This window comes from Aphis gossypii, chromosome 2 (assembly GCF_020184175.1).
Source record: "Aphis gossypii isolate Hap1 chromosome 2, ASM2018417v2, whole genome shotgun sequence".
In the NCBI taxonomy this organism is placed as follows: Eukaryota; Metazoa; Arthropoda; class Insecta; order Hemiptera; family Aphididae; genus Aphis; species Aphis gossypii.
Window position 1 is genome coordinate 20,773,482 of NC_065531.1, and position 13,783 is coordinate 20,787,264.

The following is a 13,783-nucleotide window of genomic DNA, read 5'->3' on the forward strand; positions in this document are numbered from 1 at the left end:
ATTCATACTAAAAAAAATACTAATATGATCATTGATCCGGATCATACACAAAACATCTCTAACTGAACCTGAAGAATAAATCACAAAAAAAATAGCGAATACGACAGTAAAAACACCAAGAGGAGTATGAAAACAAAACTAATGTTTATTCACGATTATTTCTGACTCCTTTCATATTATTCTTTAAGGAAATGTGAGAAGGTATAAAAACACTTTACTGTTGTATTTAATAATTAAATATTTGAAAATAATATAAAAACTATAAAACATATAAAAAGTTGAGCCACTGAAAGACAATTAAATTAATATGAAAAAGGTTAGGATTGGATTTAATACCATTATAACGTGAGCATTAAATAGATTATATTCCTATAAAACGTAAAAATTATTCAAATCATAAAAAATCCTTATTAGTTAAGTAAAATTCAAGAAAAGTTAAAATTATAGTATAATCGAAAGAATGTAATAATGTTAATTTATTGGATTAAATTTAGAGGGAATTATAGAATTTATTTGGATATTTTTTTTTTTTTAGAACATTGGGTTCATTTTTTTGTTTTGTATATTGTCCCATTTATTTTTCTTGTGTTGATTTTATATTATTATATTATTTTCTAATTATCCTAGAAGGAACTGTTATTTTTTATGTTTAACTTAACCTATGCACTTTGATCACTTTAATTATTTTGAATAAAAAAAGTGTGATATGTGAAAAATATGTTTAACATAAAATTATCTACTAATTATTTTGTATAATATACATTTATATCTATTATTATTATTTAACAAACTTAAAAAATAATTGATTTTTAATTTAGCTTTACAAGAATCTCATAGCCCGGATGTCGCAAGTAAGTGTTTAATTTTGTTTAAAATTACAATAAATTCGTTTAAATTGTATAAATAAAAATTCAAAGATTTTAATTGAGATTTTATTTATGATTTATTGATTTTTGTTTATAATTTTATAAATATGTCAGTAATATCGTTCATAATAGTATTATCTATATCCTCTTGTTCTAATAATTCGGTTAAATCGTGGACAGTTCGTTGTCTATAAAATTAAAAAATAGCTATACATTGTATTTAAAACTAAGTTGACTCAGTGAGTACAACACACAAACACTTTATGCTGCGGGACAATTTTTCGCAGGCGGATTAAACAGTTGGATATCGATTACTTACATTGGTTAATGAATAATTATCGATTGCTAGACATTCGAGAAATTTGCTTTCATAGTTTTTTACGCTTTTATAATAAGACCATTAAACTATCTAAATACCAAATGAGTGGTACCAATTTCGCAAACATTGTTATTACCCAGCTTATCACAAAACTAAAATTGTAACTATAAGACTTATTATACATTTTTTAAAGTCGTGTCTCCTATATTCAATGAGTAATAAGTATTTTAAGTATTATAAATTAACACGACTGAAATGTTTAGATCAAAATCGAATTGCTCAAAAACCAAAGTCCTATATTGAACAATCTGAATCAGGTAAATAATCTATTTAAATTTCTATTTTAGATTGCACTTATATTATAATGTTACTAAAAACACACTTGACTGTTGTATTTAATAATTAAATATTAAAAAATAATGTAAAAAAAAAGTCAAGTGGCACTCGGGGACTGCCGCGATAAAGCTATTGCAGTATTACATATTAACACGAAATAAGAAGTTAATAAAATTTAATAAAAAAAATAATAATAATAATATAATATAATATTATTATATTATTATATTATTTTTATTATTATACTGTATATCGTCGCTGAAACTGCAACACCGCATATCTCAAGATTTGACAAAATGCATTTGTTTTGTTGGTAGATAACAGTGAATAATATTAAACTAAATAATAAATAAATGATAACGATTATTATTATTATTATTTTATTTTCGGTAACCATGGTAACAATAACGGGTAACGGTCACGCTTTTTCGTTACGAAAATATATTTTCAGTCACCACGCCTGCGATAAAAGCTATGCAATAGCTTAAAAACTATAAAACATAATATTATATAGAGTTGATCAATTTAACGACGGTTAAATATTAATGAATGAAACAATTTATTTACATATTTCTTTTTTTTTAGAACGTTATGTTAGAAATATTAGTTTAGATTATTTTTCATTTTTTTGTTTTGTTAATTGTTCCATTTATTTTTCTTGTGTTAATTTAATTTTACGTTTTCTAATTTGTCCTATAAAGAACTGTTATTTTTTATTTTGTTTAAAATTGTTATGCATTTTGATCACATTAGTTATTTTAAATAAAATAAGTACCTATGATATGTAAAAAATACGTTAATCGTAAAGTTACCTACTAATTATTTTGAATAATATACATTTATAGGTATAATTATTATTTAACAAACTTACGAAATAAATGATTTTAAATTTAGCTTTAAAGGATTATACTGATTCGGTAACTGAATGTAAGTGTTTAATTTTGTTTGAAATTACAATAAATTCGTTCAAATTGCATAAATAATAATTTAATGATGCCAATAGATATTTTGTTTATAGATAATTTGGATTTTAATAGGTTAAATATTATTGGTTCAAAATGGTTCACTTAACAAAACTAAGTCATTATTGTTAAGTTGACAATTAAATTTATATATTTTTTTTTAAAACTGATGAATATTTCTTGTGAATCGATAAAGTGTTATTCTAAATAATTGGTAATTTTTAACTAAATCGTAACATAATCTTTTGTTATGTTCTATAAGTGATAGTAGGTACAGTGATATGTTTAGACCACAGAATAGATTAAACCAAAATAAAAACTCGTCAAGAAAATACCTAGCTCTTATGGCCTTCTAGAAATATTGTCGGCCATATTGAAAGCGACTATTACTCCAAAAATCAGTGATCAAGAATGTGGAATTAACTATTAAAATCTCAATTTCACAAAACGTTTTTAATTTGTCGTCAAATGATGCTAATCAATAAACGTTAAGATGGTCAGTTTGAAAGTGAAGTGATTTTAACGGCTGAAAACATTGAATTGTACAGTAATAGTATCCAACTATCTCTTTTTTGATTTTCCACTTCCTCTTTCCTCTTTAACGTTGATTTTCATAATCACTCTTACTGTTTTTGTTTCCTCTCGCCTCATCACAAGCCCAAATTATCTTTACAAAAATACTACCTATAGGTGCTCACGTACTTACGTATTCATTCTTTATTCTATCTTCTTTTGTCACTCCACTCATCCCCCTAAGCTAGTGGTTCCTAACTTTTTTGGTTCTACGGACCACTTGGAAAACTTTTGGTACGATATGGGCCACTTAAATTTTATACCTTATTTTTCTTAAAAAGAAGAAACAATTTTTATCACATACTTTAGAATAATATAATATAACCCCTTTTATTATCCTAAATATTGTATTATCGGTTGAAATAATAACATAGATTTCACTGTATAATATAAATGTATACATTATCAACGTACTATACAGGATTGTCAGTATTTGAGTTATACCTCAAAGGAAAATAAAATATTTTTAAATTTTGTAAGTGTGGCTCGCGGATCATAGGATGGGATCCTATGATCTATGCATTCTCATTCCACGACACTCATACTCTGTTCTATTCTCCTGTTAACTATCCAACACTCCGAGCTATATAGCGTAGTGGGTATCACTGCACTCTTGCAAAATTTACCTTTCAGTCTCATTGGAATTTTCTTATCACATAACTCACCCAACGCTTCTCTTCATTTCATTCACCCGCACTTAATCCTAAGTTTTACATCCATGCAAAAGCTCTTGTTCTTTTGTACAAATGATCCTAAAAATGTTAAACTCTCGACTTCACCTATCAAATCACCACCAATTTTGATTCATCTGCTCATCCCTTCAACTTATTGGTCTCTTCACCCAAATTCATTCTCTCTATACTCTGTTTTATTTCTACTAACTCTCAATCCTTTTCATTAAGGGCTAACCTTTACTCATCCAACCTATTTTTAACATCTTCCAGATTCATTCCTTTCAAAATGATATCATACACCATGGTATTTTGTCCTGTATCTTTTTTGTAACTTCATCCATTACCACAAAAAACAAGTAAGAGCTTAAATCTTACCTCTGATGAACATCTACACCTACTTTAAAATAGTATGTTACTCTTACAGACTCTCGACACTACTACTCGGTCCTTCATACATGTCCTGAATCAAATCTATATACATTATTGCGACCTTTTTTTCTCTTTTATGCCCACTTTAAAACTTAGTTACTTTATAAGTACTATTTTTTAGTGCTACATATTCTAAATTTATGAAAGCCGTTTTTATCCTTTTTCCCTGTACTTCTCTACTAGTTGTCTAGTCCAAAAATAATGTCTCCATTGTCGATTTTCCTGGCATAATATCAAACTCATTTTCTGATATTGATGTCTCAATTCTTATTCTCATCTCTATAATCTTTTCCCAAATCATTATAATATGACTCATAAACTATTTTCTTTTATAGATCCCAAATTTTTGGATATCTCTTTTTCCTTTAAATATGGGCATAATAAAACTCTTTCACCAATACTCTGGCAATATTTTCTTCTCTATTGGAATATTATTAAAAAGATCTTTCAACCCTCCTATGTTTCCAATTTCCTACAATTGTCCACACCACTACAGAAACTCAATCTGGTCCTACCCCTTTTTTCATTTTGATCGCCTTCATCACAAAATTCACTTTTTCCTTACTGAGTAGATAAAATAATCCTTCATTCTATGAAATACTCTAAAGCTTTTTTTGAATCCTCTTCGTTCAGTAATCTCTCGATCTATCTCTTTTTCACATAATTGTCTTTTGTTTAAAGTGTTTAAACCCTCTTATCCTAGATTTTTATACACCAGACGGCAGACATTTTGAAAGCACCTGGATCAATTTTTTAACACCTTAGCCAGTCTATAAATATTTTTATCTCCTTACTGTGTTCTTAGACGCTCATATAACTTATCATACTTTTTAAGCTTTGCTTTGCTTATTTTCGCTTTGCTCTTCACTATTTTATATGCATTTTTATACTTTATCTAATAATTTTTCTTCCTGCATTTCTGCCATACCTTAATTTTGAATTTTTTACTTGCTATACTAGTCGGAATCTCTTCATCTCACCTCCAAATTAAATATTTTTCTGGTAAACTACTTTTGGTTTCACCATCAACTTCCTTTGCTAATGATCTATGTGTGACTTATTTTTTCTATTTTTATATGTCATAATATTACATATAGCATTTATTATATCCTCTATATTATAATATATAAAAATATATAAAAGTCTCGTGTCACAGTAATTGTCCGGGATGAACTTTGAAACTACTGGACCGATCTTGATGAAATTTTTTTCTCTATGTATGATTTGGTAAAACTTAAAAGATAGCACCGGAAGTGCTTAAACAGACATTTTGAGATTTAAGATGGAAATTTTTGTTTATAGATGGTTACTAGTTTCAATTATAATAATAATAAGCGTGAAAGAAATTATTAAAACAATTATAATAATATTTATTGCCATGGGAACAAATAATAGAAAAACAGCAGTGGATTGTATTTTCTGGATGCGCCGGAAGGCACAAGCAAAACTATTCTCATTTCAATAATTTTGGCAACCATAAGATCACGAAATGATACTGGCAGTTTCCCGTGTGACTCGCTTCTGCAATGACACATAAGTTGCTACAAAATCCAAATTTTTTCTCCAGTCTCATTCCTCTCGCCAAATCTACGCCCTCCAATCACATTTTCATACTCTACCCTCTCAATGACCCACTTGTCTCTACATATTATCCCCAATCACAGCATTTTCATTTCTTGATATTCCTCGCATCATCTCATCCATCTCTAATCTAAACTTTTCCTTTTCTCTTTCTTCATATTCTACTTGTGGTGGGTACGCATTTTTACGTTTAATACTTTCTTCTCATATACCAATTTTACTTTAATTCTATTACTTTCCTTCCTACGCTGACTGCCTTAATTTTTATCTCCTTATCAAATATAACTTCAATACTATTCCTAATACTTATCCAACCTGAATATATTATCGTATAGCCCTCTCCCATTTCTTTTACTTTCTCTCCTTTCCACTTTGTTTCCTGCACATAATAAATATTTACTTCCTTCTCTTCAATACTTCTGCTAGTTCTTTACTTCTGCTTGTTAATGTTTCAACATTTCAAGTGCCTAATCTCACTTCATACCTATCTTTCATAACTAAACTCATATTTAACCCGATTCACAATGGTGATATCACTACAAATTGACCTACTATTTATTTTGAATTTATACATTTATATGTATAATTATTATTTAACAAAATTACGGAATAAATGATTTTAAATTTAGCTTTAAGCGATTATCGAGATCCGGTAGTTGAAAGTAAGTGTTTAATATTGTTTGAAATTACAATTTGTTCGAATTGTATAAATAATAATTCAAAGATTTCAACAGATATTTTGTTTATAGATCATTTGGATTATAATAGGTTAAATATTATTGGTTCAAAATGGTTCACTTAACGAAACTAAGTCATTATTGTTAAGTTGCCAATTAAATTTATATATATTTTTTAAAACTGATGAATATTTCTAGTGAATCGATAAAGTGTTATTCTAAATATTTTATCATTTTAAATTAAAACGTAACATCTATCTTTTGTAACACTCTATAAGTGTTAGTACCATCATATGTTTAAACCACAGAAGAGATTAAATTCAATTATATATAAACAAATTGTTTAATTTTTAGCTCCCTTATTGTTATATTATATTAATTATATTTATATAAAAAAAAGAAAAAAAGAACGAGCCACTGTGCTTCATCGGACTTTATGTGCTAACTAATGACTTGACTGAACAAAGTTACGAAAACTGTGTAACCAATCTAACCTATACAAACTGAAAATATGCAAAAACTATAAAACTTACGGTGATTCTGAGCATAATGACTTGATGAAATTCACCGAAACATAACCAAACTTTTATGAATACACGAAAACGGTCTTTATCATATGAATAATGGCAACGTATCGCAAAGCTGATTTGTCGGGCGCAGGAGCTTATTTTCACTCCTCGTACTGATAACACAACTGTGACTTGTGAGTACATATTTTTGTCACATAAACTGATAACATACAAATCACAACTAACGGCATTAACATGTTTAGGCTTGAAATACAAATTTAAACAATAAAGCGCTAACAGATCCTAATTGTCTTACATTTACAAAAAGCACTATACTGTTTGGTGATACAAAGTAATCGATTAACTAAAACAAAAATGGAATACACATAAAAATATGATAAGAAAAAAATTTACACAATTCCCTAGGCCTAAAATTAATTGAATTCAAAATTAGAGATTAGACATGAAATTATTTTACTTTGGATAATAGATTACCACAAGGTTCTCCTTTTAACATATTTTTTTTTCAGTTATAGTATGATTGAGAACGTTTTACTTTTTTTGGAGTAGGATTGAGATCGCTTAAAATTGAATAATAAAATGACTGTTGGCTTAAAATACTAGTATTATTAAAAATATATGTAAAGTTTCTATATATATATTCGTAGGTACATAGGTACAACATATAAAACGCTTAACCATGTATATTAGAGGCTGAATAATGAGTATATTAAATATTTTTATCATTATCGTTCAAGCAATTCGCTATCGTACAGTATATAAATTATCATTATTGATGGGTTCAGTAATATGTACCTCAAATAACAATAGGTTATCGTTAAACTTTAGAAATTAGATGTTTAAGCTTACTTAAATTCAATATACTTAGCACTAATTTATGATATCACATCTTTATATAGTGCTTAAAGATCGAATATTTTTTTTTACTTCGCCATTTTCATACGTAGTTTACGAAGGGTTTTTATTGTCATAATATAATACTAAATCATATCCTTTATTAATTTACAAAAAATATATTTTAATTTGCCTAGTTTGCGTAACTAATAATAACTTACATTTTTATTTTAGCTAAAAATTATTGCTTACGAACTTTTATAGAGTTGTATCAAAACTTAATGATATGCTTAAGTAAGTGTTTGAAAAGTTATATTCTTAATACATTTGTTTATTAGTTTTTGGTTAATAAACTCAATAAACTCAATTTACAAAAATTGAGTACCTATAAATATAACAGTTGTTAGAAATATGTTAATATGTTAGCAGTAAAATATAACATTTTTACTTAGATATATAATTAAAATAGAACAAATTTATTTATATAAACGCGAATGTACTATGTCCGTTTGTTCTTTATGAACCACTACAGATATAAAAGTTCATCGATATTGTCAATTCAATACCAACAATAAATGAATAATTGTTGTTGAATTTTAAAATGTATTCGATAAACACAACGAATTAGTTCGACCATTCAAAAAGGCAGTTGAGCGAATGTCAACTGAAGATAACATAGTAAGTTATCATTTAAGTTGACAAACCACCAGCCGGCCAAAACAAAACACAATAACATAACGCATCAACAATGAATAAATTGGTGATAGTTATAGTTGCCTATAAATTTTATAGTAATCTATAAACAGACAAAAAAATCAATAAGAAAATCAGTGCAATGAATTACTTTACATATCGTTTAACGATTCGTTAGGTTAATACAGGATAACAATATCCTGAGTATTATTTGTTAGTTCATTACGATTGGTCAATCATTATTTATTTTCACTCAATAGTGTAATACCATATCGTGTATGATAATTCTAGTTCTTTTTTTATAATATTATATATTATATTTATAATTATATGCATGGTACTCAAAGAACGTCTGGCTGTGACTGTTGAAACTTGTAGACACATAAAAATTAGGGATTAAATATTTATCGAAATCGAAAAACATGTTTTTAGTTACAAACTATGTAAAAAATTATTGAAGCTTTAAAATTTAAAGGATAAAATGATATTTAGACAATATAACCATTATCAAAATATCAATATTGATTAAAAGTGGACATACGACGTTATGCAACTGGACGACTCAAATTATAATGAATTTATTTTTACAGCTAAAATTTGTACTGATGAGAACTCTTGTGAGTAAATCATTTTATTTAATGAATATTTTTTAAACAAAACATACAGTACCTCAAGATCTGTCAAAAATCATAACCTTTTCTTAATTTGAACTTTTAATTACTTACAAATTATAATATTTAATTGTAGGCTATGTTTTCTATTAATATTTTACGTAGTATATTGTTTTTTAGCTAATTTTGTACAAAACAATTTCGACCAAGCCGTTGATCAGTGTGAAATTCAATATTTATACCTAAAAAAACCATTTTACGGTTCTCTAAAAATGATTATCTATTAATTTCAATCAACGGAGCTAAGAATGACATTAAACAATTGTCGATTTTTTAAGCGTCATCTTAGAAATGTTCGACAAAATCTTAAAATCTTTTCAACAATATAATTATATTAGTTTATCAGTTACATCTCTACATAATATTATGACTTTGAAAATCAAAAATCGAAAATTTCAAGGACTAAATTAAGAACGAATTTTTTTTTTATAAATAAAGGGTATATTTTTAATTATCTAAATAAATTAATAAATAGTAGTATAAACAGATTTATGTAATAATTTTTAATTTTTTCATGAATAAAAATATTAAATCAATTAACCAACGGAAATGCATTGAACCATTAAGCCATTAAGGTATAAACTATGTAGTGAATATTTTTACAGGTATTATTCCACCTAAAAATGAGTTAGGTAATTATTTAATTTAATAAATATTTTTTTTAACAAAACCAATAATTACTTGGGCTTTGATAGTCGGGTTCGTGGACTATATTTATAAAATAATTTAACTGCCTTTGTTGTAAATGAAGTATTTTAATTTGTCCTATATTGGCACAATATAATAACAAAACGTCCAAATGGAACAATGACATATAAATGTATAATGCTTTTGGCCTGAAGGTACAAAATATAATACATACAGTATAATTAATTTTTACATGTATGGCTTGACGGCACAGATAACAATAGTTTAAATAAATATTCTAGATTGATGACCCAAATGAAAATAGTATTAAAATGACTTAGACTAATATTGTGGTTCCCAATGTAACGGTGCAATCATCGAAGCTATCGCTACGAGTGATTTGCAAACTAATTCTCGTCAAAACACTAAACAGCGCACCTCGCTACTTAACCAATGACCGGCGCGGCGGCAGATCATCAATTCGAAACCTGACTATAGATAGTATCAGTAATTAATTACTGGACAAGTAGTTATGTTAATGATTAGCATAACTATTATCTCTGAATTACATAACTTGATATATATATAACAATGAACGTCATATGACTAATGGTTGTAATTAAATATACCTACCCAATATGACGATACGCCTATATACTTTGATTGACACACCAAATAACGTAAAAGGGCAAGTGTGGAAATACCAAAAACATTCCGAACACAGTGTGGACTTTGTGATATGGCATCTAGATACAGGCCTGCATACGAATTTACTAATTCTCATTATTCTCTAGATCTCGCGAGGTGCAGTTAGTAGACTAATCACATGTTTAGATGTTATTTTATGTAAGGCGACACTTTAAAAAGAAGTTGATCACCCCTAAGCCTCCATATTAACCCAAGTGTTTTGATTTTATATCGTTGTAATTTAATTTAAGCATACAATGAGGATCGTCATTTATGTTTGCTAAATCAGCAATCAGTTGCGGACTGTTAGCACACCACTTACAGAGGGTCATTCCTGCAGACTGGAGTATCACAGTGACCTACCTTTAGATTGTGAGAAAAATGTTAATTGAATATCATTCAATAGTATTCTTTGGTGTTCTTTATGTTCAGAGTCAATTAATATCTGTCTGTAAATTTTATCAATATTCATGACAAACATGTACAGTCTAAACCGCAACAGTATTGATACTAAATCATCCTGGAGTTCTCCACCATTTGTCAGAGCATCATTTAGTGATAGTATTAGCAGATATATCAAAGACAATTCTTGTTTTCATTAAGAGGCTACCTGCTATCATCACTGCATAATGTTGAAGAATGAAGATAATAACAATTGGTGTATACCGCATCAACATTTTAGTGTTACTACCTAATACTTCATACTCCTGTAGAAATTTAACATATAAAGAGTATATACATAAACGTCAGATAACGCTACTATTACAATCATTATTTCTTGAACACCCGCCTCTGCGCCTTAAGTTTAGAGTTCCCATATGGCACGCAGAACCTCAGATAAAATCTGTAAAACATACCTATGAGACGCTGGGTATAGACAGAGACGTATAATTGAGACCTGATTAAGAAACCATTTTGAAAGTCTCTGGCTGGGATAGTACAAGAGATAAGTAGTAAACACTTTATCGAATAAGAACGAGAGAAGCGAGATGCAATTACCTACATCATAAATGATGCATGATAGACTCTCTATTTTGTGAATGTGGAGAAATGCAGACAGTCAAACATATATTTGAGACAGGTCCCAACAATTATGTTTGAGGAAAGACTGGCAAAATTGCACGAAGGCCTTGGGGAACTTGTTATAAGTCTGTGATTCCTATTATTTTATTAGTGTTGAATGTTGATGTTATTATAATTATTATAACTACTATTACTTATTTATTATCTATATTTTATTACTTGCTTTAAGTTGATTAATTATTTATTTAATTTTAGCAAATTTTATATTATATTATATTTTTCTTAATAAGTCGAATATGTCATAGATATGCATAAATAAATTGAACAAATATATCTCAAAATACATTTTAGGTTTAAACAGAGTTATTATAAATATTTATAATTACATGTGTGCAATTTATTTACAACTACCTGCATTTAAATAAAAATAACAAATGGGTACCTATTATATAATATAATAAGTACCTACCTAGCTTATAATCTAGATAACTTTATACATTTTAACTATATATATTTTTTACAATTAATTAATTATCAAATTTCGTATAAAATATTAAAACATGATTGACAAATGTTTATTGTATACAAAAATGTATGAAACATTAGCAAATACGCGTGATCAAAGAAAAAGAATTTTACATTTTCGTTATAATATACGAGTACACGGACATACTGATATTCCAACAAATTTAACAGATTTTTGAGTGTTGATCGGCGATTCTTTTGGTTATTCTTTGGTAATACTATTAATTTATTGTTAACGTTTGGTAACGTATGCACTACACATGGATATATTTACAAAAGGCTTGCCTGTATATACTATTAAAATAAAATTATTTATACGTAAATATATATTTCAGTTACAACTGTTCCAAAACTTATTCGAATTACATTAAAAAATACTTTAAGTAAGTAATCAAACATCCCATAACATATTAAAGAGATATAATTAAGAGTAAAACAAATTATTACTACTCTATGTCGAGAATGTAATTTTAAAAATGCACTTTAATCAATATTTTTGTATAATAACCAATAAAAAAATAATTTTATTCAACTAAATATGTTTTATTTCATTTGATAACTTTTGATCTGTCTGTTTTGATTAAAAATCCCGAGTGTTGTTGTACTCTCATTTTAATTAATCAAAATGATTTTTATAATTTTAATGATTTTAATTTTATACAATATTATAACTTGACTTTATTGTATTATTTGTATTATTATTTGTACCACTTCTTAGCGGCTGTATAATAAACGATTATTTTAATTTATCTATATTTTATTTTAGATAACCAAGATGAAAATGCAGATGCTACTCCTCGTAATTTCTTTAATGATTATAAATAAATTTAATAAATTTGTAAATTATAAAATATCCATTTTATTTTTATAAAAATTGAAAATATTACGTTTGAATTTAATTGTATAAAATTAATGACTTAATAATATTGTAATTATATAGGTAATTATAATATAAGTTCAAAGGTTAAATCTTTCCTGTTAAAATTGGATGAAAGTAAGTATAAATTGTAGTCTATATCTGTATTTAAGTGGAAAATGATTAAATATGTTGTCCTTCGATATTTAATAAATTTGATTCACACACTTTAACATTGATGTAAGGGTAGACGGTGGCCATCGAACAAGTTCCCGTGAAAACCACACTGGTCCATTTCACCAAAGAATTGATTTTATAGGTCAATTAAGAAAGCCATCACTTGAAATTTAATTTTCTTAAATTTTTTTTTTATATTTTCTATCGTGCCAATATTATACCAGTTAGCTCACTTTGTCAACTGATAAATTTCAGTGATTCTGTTTACTATAATACATATTTTCTTTTGAGTAAGTGATTTTCGATATGACTATTTGAAACTGTCAAATCACTCCAAAAATCAAAATTTTCTAGTGCGAATGGCAAATTTGTTAATTTATTACTAATATACCATATAGTTCTAATCTTGGAATAAATATAGTTTTCAATTAGGAAACCCGAGATTTTAAACACAATAACTTGAATTTGATTTTGTGTATCGTAACCATTTTTGAATGCTTTGTAAAAAACATGTATTTCAGCAATATTTAATTGTGTATTTATATTTTTTATATATCGATGAGTTGATATGGTTTCCATATACCTAACCTATAACAAATTATAGTTTATACAACAGCTCTACTGTGATTCAATTTCTCCCGGTAGAAGTTCATCTCAAGAGAGATTTAAATGACCATAGACTATGCTTGGTTATTATTTATTTTTGATTTAATATAGCAGATAAAATCGCTGGCTCTAATAGT

At 27.1% G+C, this 13,783-nt stretch overlaps 1 protein-coding gene across 6 annotated transcripts in view; it reads left to right on the top strand.

The window, feature by feature from the left end:
- The window catches only part of LOC114132624 (uncharacterized), a 39,423-nt gene that overhangs the window by 13,460 nt on the left and 12,180 nt on the right, over window positions 1-13,783 (top strand). For 5 of the 6 annotated variants that reach the window (XM_050200505.1, XM_050200507.1, XM_050200504.1 and 2 more), the window contains 10 exons: window positions 819-851; window positions 1,449-1,502; window positions 2,416-2,448; window positions 6,370-6,402; window positions 8,016-8,075; window positions 9,065-9,091; window positions 9,751-9,777; window positions 12,343-12,390; window positions 12,774-12,806; window positions 12,948-13,001. In XM_050200505.1, the coding sequence (XP_050056462.1) occupies window positions 819-851; window positions 1,449-1,502; window positions 2,416-2,448; window positions 6,370-6,402; window positions 8,016-8,075; window positions 9,065-9,091; window positions 9,751-9,777; window positions 12,343-12,390; window positions 12,774-12,806; window positions 12,948-13,001 (402 nt within the window). The remainder of the gene's footprint in view (window positions 1-818; window positions 852-1,448; window positions 1,503-2,415; window positions 2,449-6,369; window positions 6,403-8,015; window positions 8,076-9,064; window positions 9,092-9,750; window positions 9,778-12,342; window positions 12,391-12,773; window positions 12,807-12,947; window positions 13,002-13,783) is intronic. The other variant, XM_050200506.1, reaches the window with a different exon arrangement.